General features: G+C 37.6%; 2 protein-coding genes across 2 annotated transcripts in view; one reads left to right on the top strand and one right to left on the bottom strand.

Annotated features, from left to right (window-relative positions):
* The window catches only part of LOC128868906 (uncharacterized), a 104,124-nt gene extending 99,020 nt beyond the window's left edge, over positions 1-5,104 (top strand). The window contains exon 7 of the mRNA XM_054111503.1: positions 50-5,104. Within this exon, the coding sequence (XP_053967478.1) occupies positions 50-2,463 (2,414 nt within the window). The 3' untranslated portion in view covers positions 2,464-5,104. The remainder of the gene's footprint in view (positions 1-49) is intronic.
* Positions 5,105-7,521: 2,417 nt separating this feature from the next.
* LOC128867803 (phospholipid scramblase 1) lies at positions 7,522-17,935 on the bottom strand. Its single transcript, XM_054109312.1, has 6 exons — positions 17,643-17,935; positions 13,116-13,154; positions 12,908-13,057; positions 9,632-10,023; positions 8,532-8,675; positions 7,522-8,446 (listed from the first exon to the last, which is right to left on the bottom strand). Exons 1-6 carry the CDS (start codon positions 17,722-17,724, stop codon positions 8,417-8,419), a joined length of 837 nt encoding a protein of 278 aa, XP_053965287.1. The 5' UTR covers positions 17,725-17,935; the 3' UTR covers positions 7,522-8,416.
* Positions 17,936-19,568: the final 1,633 nt, after the last annotated feature.

Below are 19,568 nucleotides of genomic sequence, written 5' to 3'. Positions count from 1 at the left end.
ACCTGTAACTTACACCATACTAATATTAATTTACTTTCATGCCACACAGATACCGACGAGTCGAAGTCGCGTCTGCTGGAGCATGAAGCGGCGCGTGGTTTGCTTTCGCTCTCGATGACGCCACCCATAGGACAAAGTATTTCGCCGCGTCCAAAAAGTGAACCATACCCATATCAGCACAACGAGCGCGTCGACCCATCCGCAATATCTTTTGCAGGGCAGATGAGTGCGGCTGCAACAACCGCCACAAGTTTATCCACAAGCAACACACATCCCACCGGCATTAAACGTGTCATATCGTTCAGTTCACCGAAACCACCGTTCGACTATCAGAAGCAAGAGCAGTACTACTCCAACCCTGAGGAGTCTAAGCCGAAGCATAGCAATAATGCCGCCGCAGCCATTTACGAAAGCGCGCCCATCGATCTCACTAAACCACGTGCTGTCGTAAATCCAACGCCTTCACCAGTGACCACATCCATCTCAGTGGCACCTAGACTAACTGTTGATGAGTACAATACTAGCGCAGTAGTGCCACTGCCCGACCCACCAGTACAAACGCAAGCGCAAATACGTGACGTTATCTTCGGTAGTAGCAACAATGAATCGGGTTTCCTAAAGACACTCATCTCGGTGTCGGATAAGGTGCGTAGCTCCACTGAAATGCTTGAGAATTACAAGAATGGCGATGAGTTATCCCAAGCCTACCAATATCACAAAGCCTTTCAATATCACAAAATCAAACAGATTCAAATGAATCGCAGCTTCCCCGATGCGATCAATGTGAGCGCCATTAATCAAAACCTTGCTAGCACGCCAACGTTGAGTACCGTTAGTGTAACCAATGCTGGACCAAGCACGGCGCTTACTACGACGTCGAATGCCAACAGCGGCTTGCGCATTTCAGATATCATAGCCGCTACGACAGCTATGGCTAGCAGCAGTAACGTTAACCACGCCACGAGTAGCGTGGATTCCATTGGCGCCAGCTCAGCCAACAAAATGGCACTTAATTCAATAATCAATGTGACGAATGTTGACAAAAGAGAGAAGAGAGAGAATAGTGCAGCTGAACTGCAAGTGCCAGCGATTGAAGTGAGTGTGGTGCTCACTGATGAGGCGAAGAATGAGCAACCAGCAAATGCAACCACAGCGCCCGGCAACAGTAAAGCGAACGCTCAACGCAATGCTGGCAAAAACAAAACGGCATCAATGAAATCCAGCACTATTTTGTCTTGCAAATCGTCTGACGAAGAAGAGGACAGCGAATGCATTTCAGATCAAGAGCAATCAGCTGTTGGTCACACTTCGAAAGGTAGCCGAAATGTCAGCAATACTGCTGCCGTCGCCACCACAGAACCGCACAATGCCAAACTGCCTGCAGTTGTTGCACAACCCGGCACCACCGACTTCACGGGCGTGCTATCGGCACCAGGGCGTACGGTCGTCGTGGGTGAGGATGGATTGAAGAAGTCCGGCAACAATGAAATCCAACCGGTCTATCCGCGCGTGCGCATGTCACCAGACGGACGACCGGTGTGCAAAGTATGTGCCAAAACCTTCCAAACCCAAGGTCAGCTGTCGTTGCACATGAATATACATTACATGGAGCGTAAATTCCGTTGTGAACCTTGTGGGGTTTCATTCCGCACGCAAGGACACTTGCAAAAACATGAACGAGCCGAAGCGCACAAGAACAAGGTAATGATGACGTCCACCTTTGGCGTACCGACGACCTCCAATCCACGCCCCTTCGAGTGCACCGACTGTAAAATTGCCTTCCGCATACACGGCCACCTCGCCAAGCACTTGCGCTCCAAAACGCACGTACAAAAACTGGAATGCCTACAAAAGTTGCCATTCGGCACCTATGCCGAAATCGAACGTGCCGGCATAAGTCTCACCGAGATCGACACCAGTGACTGCGAGAACTCGCTCATCTCACTCAAAACACTAGCACAGAAGCTGATCGAAAAGGACCCCAACAAACTGGGTAGCTACACAAATCCATCGGGCATGGGTGGCATCAACAGTAGTAGTGGTGGTGGTAATGGTGGTGGTGGTGGTGTAGGTAGTGTCGTAAACGAAACCACGAATACAAATACAAACCACAGCGCTATCGTGTCGCAGGACAGCGCCTCTGAGGATGATTTTAGTGCTGCCACAATTGCGGCCGCCACCGCAATTGCCTCATTGGATAATGATAGCGCGGCAAACACGCCGAAACGCGCCAACTCCACGTCCGAAGATGAAGCAATCGCAAGCGGACTAAGTAACAATCTGAAACGTCGGCTGCCGGGCAACTTTAGCAATGGCGAAGAGAGTGACAATCCCACCGAGGGTGGTGGCAGTGAGAAGCGTACACGTGTGTCGTCACTTTCAAGTGTCGGTGCGGCTAGCGCAACAGCGGCAGTCGGTTCGCCAGCGTCCATTACATCGTCAAATGCATCGTCGAACAACTGACATTATGCCTACGCGCCGCCGAGCGGATGAATAAGGGATGTGCTGACACTGCAACAGGCGCAGCCACCAGCGCGCCAAACATCATCGAGGCTGCTGCCACCGCCGCCGCCACCACCACCAGCACCACCAACACAAACAATGTCGACGCAATGGCAGTCGTCGGTTCTACGGCGCAACGATGTGAATGGCAGCAATGACGGTGTTGCATGGTGCGGTGGAGATGGACTGGAGCAAAAACAATTTCACTTGCAGTTGCAATACCAGCCACAGCAGTTGATGGAAACCCAATTCGTAATGCCACAGCTGATACAGCGAAAGTACTAGCGGGTGCGGGTGCTAGAGAATGCGAAAAGCCTTTTTACTTAGTGCTTTTTTGTAGTGCAAGCGCAGTAAGGAAACCAAATATATGTAAATATGCATAGGCATAGGCGTATGTAGTAGTAAATGTGAGTGTGTAAAGATTTAGCGCAAATTTGTAGGTGCAGTTGTGCTCATTGTGCGAAATCTAACAAACAGAAAGCATTTTCGAAGAGATCCAGCAGTCAGCGCATATCCTGTATTACATATCGTGTGTATACAACAATTTTTATGAACTCGATTTTTTTTTCACTTATTAGTGAGCATTAAATACAAAATCAAATAAATCAAAAAATATACAATAGAGTTTTTATGAAAAACAAAAACATGATTAAACGTAAAATAGTTGCAAAAAGTAATTGAAAAAAATCACGCAAACCAACTGAGCACAACTGTGGCTACTTTTTGACCAAGGCGACAGTTAGCAAAAGCTTTGCGAGTATCAGCAACACACAACAGCAGCGCATAACGACTACCTTAAAACATTTTTTTTTTTATATTTTCTCTTCAACGAAAGCAACAACACTACGAGTAAGCGCAAAAGTGAAAAAAAATCAACAAATTAACAGAAAACAAAACTTAACTAGGGAAACCAACTATCATTGCTATTTTATAGCCAGACAGACATATGTATTTCCAAAAACAAAAACAAAAACAACAAAAAAAGAATAAACACAAATCAACTCTTTATACTATAAACACACACCTACAAAAAAAACATATACAAGCACACTTTAGCCTCAAAGAAAACAAAAAAAAAACACATACATATATACCTAGGCATAACCACCTAAATATACAAAATCTATAACTATACATACAGAGTAGACACATAGAATTTTATGTAATTTCATATACAAAACTCACGAAAAATTATAATACAAACCAAATAGAAAAATCCACAAATCCTCGATCTACATGCATACATGCAAACATACATACATACATATACAAACTGCTCTACCCACTATCACTTTATATTTCTATACAAAATTTATAACCATATGTATGTGCGTATGAGTATTTTCATACATGTATGTAGTTACGTATGTATGTATAGCGAAAAGCAAAAATGTTTCGATTGTAAGAAACTGCTACTATTTTTAATTAAATTTCTTAATGTGTTAGGTATTAAATGTACATACATACATACATACATACATATATATATATATATATGCATATAAGTATATTTAAAAGAAAATCTTTCTTATTTGTAATTATTAACTATATATGTACATACACACACACACACACATACATGCATGCATACATACATATGTACTCTCTAAGTGCTGTGAGTCTAATGGCTTAGCCTCCATAAAATTAAATTTAATTCAAAGTAACGAACAATTATTAAAAAAAAAAAAAAATTTAAATACAAGTAAAAGTAAAATTAAGTAATAAGCGCTATGTAAATTTAAATAAAATTTAAATAATTAACTAATAAGCACTAATCACTAGGCTAATGCTGTGGAGCAGCGTCCACATCAAGTCAAAAAATGCTATTCATTAAAACAAAAAAAAATCAGAAGAAAAACAAAAAGGGCACACACACACGCAAACATAAATATGTATGTAATGAAAAAACAAAAAACGTCAGCCGCCATAGCCGATTGGTTGGTGCGTGACCAGCGTTCGGAAGTGCGCAGGTGCGAATCTTCGTGCATTAAACATCAAATAATAGAAAAAAGTGTTTTCTCATAGCGGTCGCCCTGTGGTGCCGCCGGGTGCATTTCTGTCATGAAAAGGCGCCTCATACAAAAAAATATATCTGTCGTTTGAAGTCGGTTTAGAACTGTAGGCCCTCCATTTGTAGGACCTGCATGAAACAGCAAAATGATAGCAAAAGTTTTCTTTTTTTCAATAGCGACCGTTCCTCGGTAGGCAATGGCAAACCTTCGGTCAAGGAAAAGCTCCTTGTAAAAAACCATTTGCCGTTCGGAGTCGGCTTAAGACTATACATCCCTCCGTTTGTGGTGCAACAACAAGACGTAGACCACAAATAGGCGGAGGAGCTCGGTTAAACACCTAACAGAAGTGTGCGCGACAATTATTATTATGTTTTTTTTTTTGAACAAAGTTATATGTAGGATGTGTGTAAAACTGTTAAAAACTGCTAAAAATATAATTTAATTTTTATGTGTAAATTTTGTTAAAATGTAAGCGCTGCACAAGCTAACTTTAACCATTAAGGGGGCAGATATACCTGTAAACGGCCATATTTTCCCTGATTTTCATTAAAACTATTTAAAGTGAAGATGTCAATATATTTTTTTCAAAATTGGCTACAGTTGATCTATTAAAATAATATAAAAAATGATCATTAAAATAATATAAAAAAAAAAAATTTTATTGTAATCATTTAAAATGGCGGCTGTACACTCAATTCTTCTAGGAAGGACGCAGCGGGGCTTCTCAATCGGGGGGCAGTGACCTGAATACAAAAAACCAACATTTTTTTTTGTTTATTAATGTCATAACTTCTATATAAATTAAAAAAAGGAAAAAAATGAAAAAAAATTCGCGGAATAAAATGCTTAAAAAATGAATTTTGGGGCGAATTTATTACTAATTTTTTTTACTGCGAAAAACTTATTTTTTTCGAAAAATTTTCGAAAACTTCACATAGAAAGTAATATCATAAAAAAATGTGTGCAAAAATTCAGAGAGATCGCTCAATAACTTTTCGTATTATCGTGTACGCCAATTTGAAAAATATAGTTTTGAGAAAAACGCGTCTAAAGTTTGAATACAACCTAACTATACCTCTCCCAGCGCTCGAACGCAAAGAATAGAGTCGACACGGTTGACGATCTATAATATAAGCAATACTTAAATTTACGTTCGAAAAATTTTTTAGGTAGGTATTCTTAAAGGATTATAAAGGGTGGTTAAGTTTCAAGGGCCGGTGTTGATTTTGAATAAATTACAACTTTTTTAGGAAATTATAGTCATTTCTCTTTATTATGATAATATTGGTATGGCTCAATTCCGCATGAAACAAAATATCGGCCAAATGGTCGCCGCGGCCTCACGATTGTGTATCTTTCCATGGCTCAAATTGAGTTAGTCTGAAATTGAAAAATGTTAAATGAAATGCAGAAAAAACTTGACGTTTTGATGTGGTTCACATTCAACATCGGCCCTTGAAATTTAACCACCCTTTATTAACATTTTATGAAAAAAAAATTTTTTTTTTGTTGAAATTTTACAGTTATCTGTCCCCTTAACAGGAAATGTAATATGTCGGGTGAAAGCGAACCCTTTGAGCAACTTCTATGCTACTGTCCGGCTCTCTCGAAAACTAGACTATGCTACCTGGGTGCATACTGCTTTGAAAGGCTAGAATCTATCCCTGAAGTGGAGCTCGAGCGACTCCTAAAATTCGCGAACAGTACGCGCATCTTGAGTGATGCATATTTTCGCTAAATGGGACTCTGATCTGGTATCGCTATGGACCAAAATGGTCTCTGCGTGGCTTCGGCCAGCCAGTATGACCTAACCTAACCTAAGCGCTGTATGAGTATTTCCACACACACATACTCACACTAATCTTATTTAGCAAATTTTGAGCTGCCGTTCTTAACTATTTGCGAATTAATTTTTTTTTTTCAAAATTAACTGGAACTCTGGAACTGATTCTCTAATGTGAAAAAAGTTGGAAAATACCTATAGCAGCTTTGTTTTTTTTTTTTGTTTTTTTTTTTGTTTTTTTTTTTTGATACTTAAAACTAAACGTTTTGCACTTTTTCGTAATTTTAAATTTTGTGTCAATAACGAGACTGCGCATGTAGTAATTACATACATACAAATATAATTAAAGTGTATAATTTTTTTTATTTTTATAATAATAATATTTTTTTTTTTGTTTTTTAATAATAATATTGTTTTTTTATAATAATAATAATTTTTGTTTTTAATAAAAATATTTTTTTTTTTTTAATTATAATAATAATTTTTTTTTGTAATAATATGTACAAAATATAATATATACAAAAATAATAAAAATAAAAAAAATAATTATCTAAGTTTTTTATCGTGCACCTGGTGCATCGGTGCGACTCTAAAAATCTTCTAGTGATATGGAACAAAAAGCCTGCGGAGGTATTCAAATTCATCAGAAGTCTCCAAATTTTAGGCTTGCGGTCAAGCGCAATAGACCCTCAACAGTGTCAGTCGCAGTGCATTGTGGCCCAATAATAATATGTAATAATACTCGTAAGTTTTTTTTAACCATAAATCAACAATATTTTACTTGCAAGTGAATAAAAATATTAAAGTGTCGTGTACAAAATTGTGTATGTATTTGTAAGAAAGCATTCAGGCAAATATATTTGCATTGCAATAGGTTCTATATTTGTATGTACGTATGTCATAGCTGATTAAATTATGTGTATATGTATGTATGTAATAAAAAGATATTTGTCTAATCAATTTGTGTGTCTGTGTGATTGTATGCTTAACGAAATATAACAAAAGAAAACCGCTATTCAAGAAATATGTATTGAAGGCGGCGTGCAAGATGCAAGCAAGCAACAAGAATAAATGTTTAAACAAGTGATTATTATATAATTGTAAATAAGGTAATTATTTTTCAAATTAAATGGTTAAATGTGTATATAAATTAATATGTACGATTACTTATACAAATACAATACATAATTAGAAATATATAAAAATATATAAGAACAGGGTCGATGAAAGTGAAATAAAAACGAAAACAGCAAAAATGTCATATATAATGGCTTTAATTTACAATATAAAAAGAAAATTTTACAGTTTTTTGGTTCTGTTTATTTGTTTGTGTTACACTCCTGGTACACTGCTGTTGGAGTGACAGTATTTTGTTGGCGCTTATAGAGGAGTACATACACTATTGCATATGTGAGAGGAAATGGATATTGATGTTTGTTGTTATAGCAACGTTAGTAAACTGCAGCTGGTCATGGGTGTTCGCTCAGAGCCGTGTTTGAAAGTACGTGTGCTCCTGCTGTGGGAGTGACTGTATTTTGTTGGCGCATATAGAGGAGTACATACACTCTTGCATATAATGAGAGGAAATGAATATTGACGTTTGTTGTTATAGCAACATTAGTAAACTGTAGTTGGTCATGGGTGGTCGCTCAGAGCCGTGTTTGAAAGTTCATGTACTCCTGCTGTTGTAGTAACAGTATTTTGCCGCATAGAGAGGCGTACATACACTCTTGCATATGTGAGAGGAAATGAATATTGATGTTTGTTGTTATAGTAACGTAACTCGACTGTAGTTGGTCGCTCAGAACCGTGTTTGAAAGTACGTGTGCTCCTGCTGTGGGAGTGACTGTATTTTGTTGGCGCATATAGAGGAGTACATACACTCTTGCATATAATGAGAGGAAATGAATATTGACGTTTGTTGTTATAGCAACATTAGTAAACTCTAGTTGGTCATGGGTGGTCGCTCAGAGCCGTGTTTGAAAGTTCATGTACTCCTGCTGTTGTAGTAACAGTATTTTGCCGCATAGAGAGGCGTACATACACTCTTGCATATGTGAGAGGAAATGAATATTGATGTTTGTTGTTATAGTAACGTAACTCGACTGTAGTTGGTCGCTCAGAACCGTGTTTGAAAGTACATGTACTCCTGTAAGTAAAAAGCAAAACAAAAACAAAAACGCTGTAATCACCGAAGAATTCAATTTCAAGAACGAAGGGAAATCAAAACTCACCAATAAAAATGCCGCTCCCAAAATCAGTGCACGTTCCTTTGCCGATAATTTGGAATCACTAAAATATATGTTTGTGGTATACTGCGATTTTCCGGCCACCCACTTGTGGTCTATGGATGCGCGCAAATCACCGCCAGAGTGAATCTGCAAGTATATGCGTAAGTATTTATGTATTGTATATAATGAGAGAATCATAAGCAAAAATATGCTAAACAATAAACCCCACAAACGCACGTATTTAAGGGGTTACATGCGTCCAGAATTTTCAAAAAATCGATTTTTTTTCTACAGATTATTATTCTTTATAGTTTTAGGCATATTTCTATGGAAGTCAGTTGGAAAAATGCCCCATAGGTACAAAGTTATGGTAAGAAATGTAAATGTGCGACAAGAGTCAGACTATAACTGCAACTTTATTTTACAAGATTTTTTTTACTCAACATTTCAAGGAGAAATGATGCAGACCGTGGAACAACTTTTTTTTTCATTGTACTTTGGGTCACGTGATTTTTTATATACTAATTTTTGTAAAGGAAGATTAAAATACATTTTTTTATAAAGTTTTAATAGTAATAAACAATGTATAAAATTTTTTTATATTTATTTCTTTGTTATCCCTTCTAAAAACAGTTTTTCTTTTAGCGCATTTTTACCGCTGCTGGACGTATGTAACCCCTTAAAGAAAATATTAGTTTGGGGAAAAAGAAATCCATTATTTAGATTTTTTATTTTGCGCAAATGATTTAAAACTGTTTGTTGGTCAAGTTTTAGCTCATGACAGCATCAAAAATGCCTGAACGGAATCTACGAAAGCAAAATTGCACGCAAATAGCTGTTGCAGCTGTTATCAAAAACTGTAAAATGTACCAAATTTTCTCTTTGCTGATTTCGATTTGTAATACCCTGTAACTCACAACTAAATGGAACAAACAAAAAACAGCAAAGAAATTTTTTTAGTGTGAAATGTCACCTTGACAGCGAGCACAAACTTTAAATTTTTTGTGCGATACTTAACGAAATATTGATCACTGCAAACATCTACCGCGAAAATAATGGATTTATTTTTCCCCCAAACTAATATTTTACATTCTTCCTCTTACCCTAAAGAACGACTCTTTTGGCAAACAGAAACAGCAAAATCCCGACTTTTCTGGTCCCTCAATGCAGAAGATCGGCTCACCGGTAACACCATCTTGTATAAAGTATGTGGGTCTGAAGAATGTTGGAGAATGCACTATGCGACCCAATAAATTGCCAGGCATTGTCCAGACCTCTAAGTTTTTGGGATGGCAACAAATTGAGCCGAGAGCAAATTGTTTACGAAACAGCATCGCTTCCTGGTGCGTTTTATCCAGTAAATGCATTTGAAATGGTCGTGCAGAGCCCCATAGTAAACGATTGTTGGAGGTTGAACTCTCGGAGGTAGCATAAACGGCATCGCCCAACGGTGAGCGGACCACATAGCGATTCTCAGAGGAGACAGAGGTCAAAGCTAGGATGAAAAAGAAAATACACGTTCACTTGGATTTCTTTAAAGTACAATCAAAAGGTAATAATGTGAACATTCGAGGCATTGACCACACTCTTATGGTTACAGAGACTTAATATATTAGGATTCTGCCGGCAGTCACTGCTCACTACTAGAGGCATATTTAATCGCTGTAGCGACTGATGGCTGTGCTTTGAACCATAATGAGTGAAAATATTTGTCTTTTATTTATAAGCAAATTTTTTTTTTTTTTTTTTTGTTTTTTGATAAAATTTTTTTTAATAACAAAAAATTTTTACCAAAAAATTACATCACACAGCAGATAGCAAATTAAAAAAAATTATAATATATTTCAACTGGGTTTGACCACATTTTCTTTCCTTTTTTTATTTTCATATTTTTTTATAAAAATATGGTTTTTTCTACATTAAATATCATATAAATCAAAGCTTCAAACTTTGCAAAGAATTTATAAAAATTCGAAAATTTTTCATCAAAAATTCGAAAATTCAATTAGAATCAGAAAGAGTAATTTGTGTACGGAGCCCAGGGCCGTGCGCAGGACTCAGCCCACGGGGGGTTCTGGATTGAAATTTCACCCACAAATAAAATTTGATAAATGCGATTAACCTCTTTTTATATACGTTAAAAGAGTTAGTAAAGAAAAAATACCTTTTTGTTGAGTGTTTAAGGATCGTGTACAGGTTTTACATGTAAAAAGAAATAAAATATTTTTTCTGTTCTTTTTTATACAATGAATATTAGAATAATATACATTTAAAATATTTTGCAATGAAAAGTAACTTCGCCAAATCTTTCTGATGCTCGCATACCTTCAAGAAGTGGTAAAGGTCATTATAAAGGGTTTTTCAATTAGCGCGGGTCGATTTTGGCGCCCTGTGGCAGCCATTTTGTTTTGGTGACATCTGTCAAATCTTTTGTTTATTATTCAGTTGTTTATGCCAAATCATCATGGCAAGTAACACGATTGAACAGCACGTTCAAATGATAAAACTTTACTATCAAAATGAGTGTTCATTAACGTAAACCTTGCGCGCATTGCGCCCATTTTTCGGTAGACGTGGTGGCCCTTCCAATTTCTTATGGCCCATATTGAACCATATGGACCAAGACGACATGTGGTTCCAGCAGGACGGCGCTACGTGCCACACAGCAAACGCCATTTTATTCCATTTCAACATCTACCGGCCCTTATTGAAAACCCCTTTATTTTTATTTCAATCTTATTAAAAACATTTTAACTTGGTTTCATTCCAAGTCTAATGACTGCATGCACTTTTCCCAATGCTGACCAATGTGCCGATAACATTGCGACTCTTCGAGGTACGGAAAAAAATTCTTTCAATACCAAGTCAATGTCTACATTCACGTTGCGATGGATATTCATAGAAGCAAGTCCATTCAGGCGATCTTCTCTCATTGTAGACCTCAAGTAAGATTTAATGCGTCGCAGCGTGGAAAAAGACCTCTCTTTTGCTGCCGTGGTAACGGGCGATGTCCGTTATGGGCGAGGTAGTTTATGCGTTAAGTCCACGCTCCAGCTGATTCTAATTCGATCCCCAGCGATCACATGTATATATTGTACAAAAATTGCCTTTGCTGTGTGGTTCTTCTATTACATGTTTTCAACAACAGCAACATAAAAAACAACAGCAACAATTCCCAGAAACAAAAATTTGTTCATACATACAGTCCACAATGCTGCGATAAAGAATCTGTATACTATTGGGCACACTTTATCAGTAGTCAATTCCTTGCGTCCTTTAGATCAACTGCCTAATGCATTCATAGTTTAATTTCGCTAAAACACAGTATTTTTTTTATCAAATAATTGGAACAAAAATTTTGCATATGAAATATTTTCAATGCAGCACAAAACTGACTATGTGATTTGCATTTACCCACGGGGGGGATTTCGATCTTACTGTGCCCCAGTTGGTATCTAGGTGTTTTTCTGCAGTTGGTGTCAAGGTGTTTTTCTGTTTTTCTAGGTGTTTTCTGTTGTGCCGTGGCAAGAGATGGGGTCCTTTTCTTATTTTTTGATAATTTTAAATGATTGCACCTCTGTAATGTGCGCCAAACTGTTGTTTTTGAAAGCTTATTTTGAACAACAGCGGCCAAGTTGGCGCAAGACTTAGTCGAGTTAGAAGCTTTTCTTATAATTGCTCGCTGTTCTCGAATTGATAGTGATCATTTTCTTCCAACGAGCTTCAAAATGTTGTAATTCTTGTAGGCCAAAATTTTTCCTCCTCTTGTGCTAATATTGAACCCCTCGGCATTTTTGGTTAAATTAAAAAAAATTATAATTAAAGTCATCCAAAACAATCAGCACCTTCTATCTCTTCAGAAGCTTATGTTCGACTAGTGTCTTATCATTATGCGATGCCGAAAAGATTAGCAAAAGTGCAGCTTCTTGGAAAAAGATAACAGTTTCACAAAATAGAGTGAGCTTTCGCACCAGAAACAGTTCATGGAAGTCTTAAGTCTATAACAATTAAAATGACGTCAACTAAAAGCTACTCAGGAAAGTAGAAGCGAGCTTATGGTACTTCAAAAATTGTGTACCAAAGGTGTCTTATGATTATGAAACGCACCTTATTTTTAATATATTTCTTAGTTATAATGTTTTTCAGTGAGAAATATCTGAATTTGTACATCATTTCTTAGACTTTTTTATACGATTTTCTATGAAATTTAATAATTTTTTATGCACGTCGATTTTCAGGATTTCATCGCTTAATACAAATCGAATACCTAACTAAAACACTGACAACTCCACCATTATCTCGTCACAATTATCTCGAATTTTTCATCACGTTTTTTTTAGTTATAACTATCAAGATTTCACTGCATTCGTATGACTTACCTGAATTCAACTCAAATGTCTGCTCAATATGCACTGACGGCAAATCTGTTAAAAAGTCATAACCAGTCATGGGTATGCTGAAAGTGCGTGTGGTGGAGAAGTTGTTATCCACCGTGGAAACTGGTAGGGGTAATGGTATGCGTGCAGCAGCTACGGTGGAAAAATTTATAACAAATATTAAGTTAGGTAATGTCAAAATCAAACTTACAATTCGGTTGTGACGTAATGCTGACGGGGCCATCATAAACTGGAAAAAAGTGTAAAAATGGCAAATTTGGTACAAAGATTTACAAATAATTATTTGGTTTAAAACAATAGAATATCGACACAAAAAAAATTAAAAAATAATATCTTTGACTTGGAAAACCTACAATCGGTGCTGAGTATAAAAGTCTATACACCACGCACATGAAAGTGAGTGATGAGGTCAAGTACTATTTCGTCAACGAATTCACAGAAAAGCTATGGACTTAGTATTCATATAAAAGAGGAACTTATGGTAATAAAAACGAGAGTATTATCCACAAATGAAATCTTCATATAAAGCGTGGTTAAGTTTCAAGGGCCGGTATTGATTTTAAATAAAGTACAATTTTTTTTTTAATTATCATCATTTCTCTTTATTATGATAATATTAGTATAGCTCAATTACGTATGGAACAAAATATCGGCGAAATGGCCGCCACGACCCCGGCGGCACACCTCCATTCGATGGTCCAAATTTTCGATGACGCTGAGGCATAATTGAAGTTCTATGCCGTTAATGTGCCGAATTATCTCATATTTAGCTCTTTAATTGTTGCTGGCTTATCGATGTACTCCATTTCTTTCAAATAACCCCAAAGAAAGAAGTCCAACGGTGTCAAATCACATGATCTTGGCGGCCAACTGACATCGCCGCGACGTGAGATTATTCGGTCATCAAATTTTTCGCGCAAAAGATCCATGGTTTCGTTAGGTGTGTGACAAGTGGCACCGTCCTGTTGAAACCACATATCGTCCACATCCATATCTTCCAATTCGGTCCATAAAAAATTCGTTATCATCTCACGATAGCGAACACTATTCACAGTAACACAATGATGCCGCCGTCCCATAAACCGCACCAAACAGTCACTCTTTGTGGGTGCATTGGTTTTTCGGCAATCACTCTTGGATTATCATTCGCCCAAATGCGGCAATTCTGCTTATTCGCCACCATTCTGACCATTGACGACGCTTGAAATGGTCAAGAGGCTTTAGTTCTTGAGTCAATTGCACCTTGTAAGCGTGTAAATGCAAATCTTTATGCATAATGTTCATCAACGACGAGCGTGTTAGGTGCAATTGTTGGGCACACTATCGCGAACACCAGCAATATTTTCTGCAGTACGAGCTGTACGAGCATGCACTGGTATTTTCACATCTACACACACCTACAGACCCGGTTTGCTCAAACTTTTGCACAATTTTTCCGATTGTACGCACATTTGGACGATTAAATTGACCGAAAAAATCACGAAGTGCGCGATATGCATTTTGATTTGAACGCCCGCTTTCACAATCAGCCTGAATAACTTGATCGCGTTGCTCGATTGTGTATCTTTCTATGGTTCAAATTGAATTAGTCTGAAATTGAAAAATGTCAAGTGAAATGTAGAAAAAAACTTGACGTTTAGGTGTGGTTTACATTCAACATCGGCCCTTGAAATTTAACCACCCTTTACTCGGACAGTCAAGTCGCAATAAAAGCGCTAGAATCTAAAACACACTCGTAAAAAAAAGTCTTAGAATATTTTAAACCTCCAAATGGTGTATCAAAACACTACAAAGTACACCTTATTTGGGTGCCAGGCCACAGGAATATAGCAGGGAACTGCAAGGCAAATGAACTTGCTCGAACTGGTACAACGCTCGATCTCCAACCGGATAAGAGGCTGATACCCATCCGTGCCTATAGCCACTTGTAAACTACTGATAGATAGGGAACCCGTCAATAAGGTAAATACTAGTTGGCAAAACCTCACAACATGCGAACTAAGCAGTGCGGTCGATCGAAAATCTTGTTAAGATTTAACAGAGAAGCTATGAGAAAAATTATAGGGGTATTAACTGGTCATTGTCTGATAGGCAGCCACGCTAGAAGATTAGGACTCCCGCACTTCGATTTCTGTAGAAGCTGTCTAAATACAGAAGAAGAGGAAACAGTCAGACAAGACACCTTTTATGTGAGTGTGAAAGCTGAGCAACAAGGAGGCTCCGCACCAGGGCCGTAGAGAGCAATTCCGGGCCCCGGGGGGAAAATTGCAAATGCGGGCCCTTTCCAATTGTGTCAAATTTATATAATTCGAATTAGTCTCGAGTCCGGGCCCCTCTGAGAACTCCGAGCCCCGAGTAAAAAGTCCCCGATCCCCTCCCCCTCTCGTCGGGGCTGCTCCGCACTCTTGATACGGCATTTTTAACTGATGTGGCGGACATAGCGCATCTAAAACTAACGAAGCTCTGCTCGTTTATTAAAGCTACCGGATGGTTTGAGAAGGAAAACGTAGGGTAAGGATAAGTTCCAGTGGTATCACAATGGACCTGCGCAAGGTCTAAGTGTGGCGTTACGACAACCACCCAACCTACCTACCTACCTAGTGTTCATATGCGGGTTACATATATTCTAAGGGACGGTTTTACAAACAAAACTTAAGTTCTACTTTAGCCGAATCTTAACTAAGTGCAACTAAAGTTTTTTTCAAATTTGCATTTCACAATGCAATTATTCCATTGTGAAGACGAATTTATTTTTTCATTTCCAATTTCACTTATTGTATACCCCACAATTTGTTCTCAGCTAATCTCATCTTCTGTTTGCCAAGAAAGCACAATTTAAGTCACCGATGTCCACGACTTAAGTTCAAAAGGAGTTTTATTCAAAAAGATGTTAGTGAAACGAAAAATCTTAATTGAAACTTAAATTCGAGCTAAAAGTGCATTATACTAGGTTGTTCAATAAGTTTTGGGGTTCGATAAGAGAGGGCTAATTTTTTTGTTTTTATTTTATTTATTTTTTCTTGTTCACTCCTTTCGGGAGTATAGGGCCTCGACAAGACTCAGTCTTGCGTTGGTTTCGTTCATCTATTTCGATTTCTGACAGGGTAGGTGATTAGCCTGTCGCTACCAGTCCTAAGTAGTGGGAATGCCCACCTGTCGTTGCTTAGGAACAACGCCTTCTTATTGTCTGGAACTCCCTCTGTGTTTCACATTTTTCGGCCAGAAGGATCGCGCAGATGGTTGAGGTATTCGTTAAGTTTGGGTTTGAGAAGTGAGTTTTGAAAATGTTTTTGGAATGGAAAGTTATTAGAAAGACGGAAAATATACAGGGTTTTTTAATAAGAGGTGTTATTTTGATATTCAAAGAAAAATGCTATTTTTTTAATATAAATGATCGGATGTTTATTTCATTATAAAGAGGAAGGCATGCCGTTAATAGTGGAAAATAACATCAAGCAAAGACCACCACGACCACGCTTACAGGACAGTATCATTTTCATGAAATTTTCCATAACCGAATTGCGAGGGGGCTGCCCTATGTCCACGATAGCCTCACGAATTCCATCTTTAAGGTCTGGAATTGACCCTGGGCTGTTGGTGTAGACCTTCTCTTTCACGTGGCCTCAAAGAAAAAAGTCACAAGGTGTTAAATCACGAGATCCCGGTGGCCAATTGTGATCACTTCTTCGAGAGATAACACGGTCCGGTAACATTTCCCGTAAAAGATCAATGGTTTCTTTGCTTGTATGGCACGTAGCGCCGTCTTGTTGAAAATAAACGTTGTCCAGACCAATACCATCCAATTCCGGCCATACAAAATCGGTAATCATCTCTCGATAGCGCAATCCATTCACCTGTAAGACCTGTTTTTGGAAAACGCTTTACTTTAAGAAAATGCAAGAAAAATCAAATTTTTGTAAAATTCTGACTACCCCTAACCCCTTAATCAAATGTTGAAGACATAACAGCTGTGGAAGCGTATTTTCCAGTCCTTTCAGATTCTCACTTCAGTGATGGAGTTCATAAGTTGGAATCTGGCTGGGAGAAGTGTATTGATGCTCAGAAAAACTACACTGAATACTACAGTGTACTTTAAACCATAAAATTGGCATTTTCCTCATAAAACCGCAAAACTTATTGAACAACCTAGTAAGTCTATGCCATAATCTTTTCACTATAAAACAAAAATAAGGAACAAGTACGCACTTCTTTAATTTCCACTAGCACTTTTTCACCCACTGACAATTTCATAACGAATTGCCTCGAAATTTCGAAATGCAAGCCATAAAACTTGCACCTGCATTATCTTCACTGCTTTTATTGGATGCGCTTTAACGGCTGCATATTGCAAATGAGTGTCTATTTTATTTATTTATATGTTCGATTTTGAAAAGTTATTGCAGCTAATCTGCAAAGTATCGACGTTAACAATAAAAAGACATAACAAACGAGATAAGATAAGTCCGAGCAGGCGGAAAACAAAGGCACAAAAATAAATTGAGCCAACAAGGGCTGTTGGTCGCAAAATTGAGTTGTAGAAAACCGCAAACTATTATTTCAATGAACTATAAAAATTCTTGAGTCACTAGCTTTTCGATATATATTATATTTATCCACTGATTATATGCCAAATTAGTGAGGTAATCGTGTAAATATGGTGCGCTATTTATTTTTAACTTATCATAGAAATTCGTAAAATTTGTTAAAATTGTTTAACCTCTTGGTTCCGCATTATTTTGTTGAGCGACACGAATTTCACTATCAAATTGTAAATTTCGAACAGCGTCGTTTTGTAACATTTTCGGCGGTTATTATTTTTATATATTTTATTTTATTTTTGACACTTTTTGTTGTTACTAGAAACTCCCGATTGTTTGTTACTTCAGGTCGACTGTTCAAAAACTGAGCACTTGTTCTTGCAGCGAACTAACCACAAACTTCCACTAGCCAAATCAATCTATGAATATTTCTACATTTGATCACTATTGTCTGGAAACCAATCGCATTGTTTTTGTTTTTATTTTTTTTTATCATTATCAGTTGCCGAGGTTTTAGTTACTAATACTTATCAATGACTGATAAAGCAAGTTAAATTTTCCCCTTCACGTAGGACTTAATCAGTAAAAATAAAAATACACATCCACACGCATGTACAGTACGTCTAATAGCAGCGTGACCGCCATAACTTGGAAACCTTTTATTTAGGTTTTCCAATAACAGGTGTTATCTATCGCTATCGAGAGATGATTAACGATTTTTCATGGCCGGAATTGAATGGTATTGGTCTGGACAACGTTTATTTTCAACAAAACGGCGCTACGTGCCACACAAGCAAGGAAACCATTAATATTTTACGGGAAAAGTTTCCGGACCGTGTTATCTCTCGAAGAGGTGATCACATTTGGCCGCCGGGATGTTATGATTTAACGCCTTGAGAATTTTTTCTTTGAGGACACGTAAAAGACAAGGTCTACGCCAACAGCCCAGGGTCGATTCAAGACCTCAAAGATGGAATTCGTGAGGCTATCGCGGACATAGGGCAGCCACTTTGCAATTTCATGAAAAAGATATTGTCTTGTAAAAGTGGTCGTGGTGGTCATTTGCCTGACCATTTTTCTGTGAATATCAAAATAACTCCTCTTATTAAGAAACCCTATATTTTTTTTTTAATTCTTGAGATGTTTTAAGGGACCCTATAAAATATAGCTTAAATTATTTTGCTCTTCACAAGCCAGTCATCTTGGATCATAGTAGATTAGCCAGGAAATGACTTGCCGTGGGAAACGAACTGCATCACTATCAGAAGATTTTGGTTATACCTGTGAGAATATGTGAGCCAGTAATGTGCCTGTTAACCCTGAAATCCTGGTGTTCCTGAAAAATGAAACTAAACTAGTGTTTGATACAAGAAGCCATACCAAAAGGCGTGATCAATTTCGAGGTATCGGAAATAAAATAACGAAAATTCAAATTGACGTAGTCGTTAAGGCGAAAACGGGGCCTCAGCGCTGAACAAAACACTTGAAAAAAAAAACAGTTCAAAACACTACGATGAACACTTCTCACAGATAGTTGATTTTTCTAAGGTCTACACCAACAGCCCAGCATCGATTCAAGACTTCAAAGATGGAATTCGTGGGGCTATCGAGGACATAGGGCAGCCACTTTGCAATTTGGTTACGGAAAATTTCATGAAACGGATATTGTCCTGTAAGCGTGGTCGTGGTGGTCATTTGTCTGATGTTATTTTGCACTATTAACGGCATACCTTTCTCTTTGTAATGAAATAAACATCTGATCATTTATATTAAAAATAGCATTTTTTCTTTGAATATTAAAATAACACCTCTTATTATAAAACCCTTTATATCTGGTTGATCTGAATAGATGTCGCATAGACCTCATTAAACATAGTTCGTGCTACATTTACTGGTAAGTTTTTATGAACAATTTAAGGGGGTAGTATGGTTAATTCGGTGTAAAACAAGCATATTTTTCGAAATTTTTTTTGTCGACACAGTTGATTTATTCAAAATTTTAAAATTACTTCATTATAAAGTCATATTTAAAGAATATTGTGTGAAATTTTCATTGATTTTTATGAAGAAATGAGTTGGTGGCAGCGAATCTTCGCGGACGTCTC

The sequence above is a fragment of the Anastrepha ludens genome, chromosome 6 (genome assembly GCF_028408465.1).
Source record: "Anastrepha ludens isolate Willacy chromosome 6, idAnaLude1.1, whole genome shotgun sequence".
Classification (NCBI taxonomy): Eukaryota; Metazoa; Arthropoda; class Insecta; order Diptera; family Tephritidae; genus Anastrepha; species Anastrepha ludens.
This window is presented reverse-complemented; position numbering and strand designations above follow the sequence as displayed.

Coding starts and splice junctions, on each gene's coding strand:
- LOC128867803 (XM_054109312.1), bottom strand. CDS start 17,724: ATGTTACAAAACGACGCTGTTCGAAATTTACAATTTGATAGTGAAATT. Junction 13,155..17,642: donor AAATAATGCGGAACCAAGAG/GTTAAACAATTT, acceptor ACTTTTTTCCAG/TTTATGATGGCCCCGTCAGC. Junction 8,447..8,531: donor TGGGAGCGGCATTTTTATTG/GTGAGTTTTGAT, acceptor TTTTACTTACAG/GAGTACATGTACTTTCAAAC.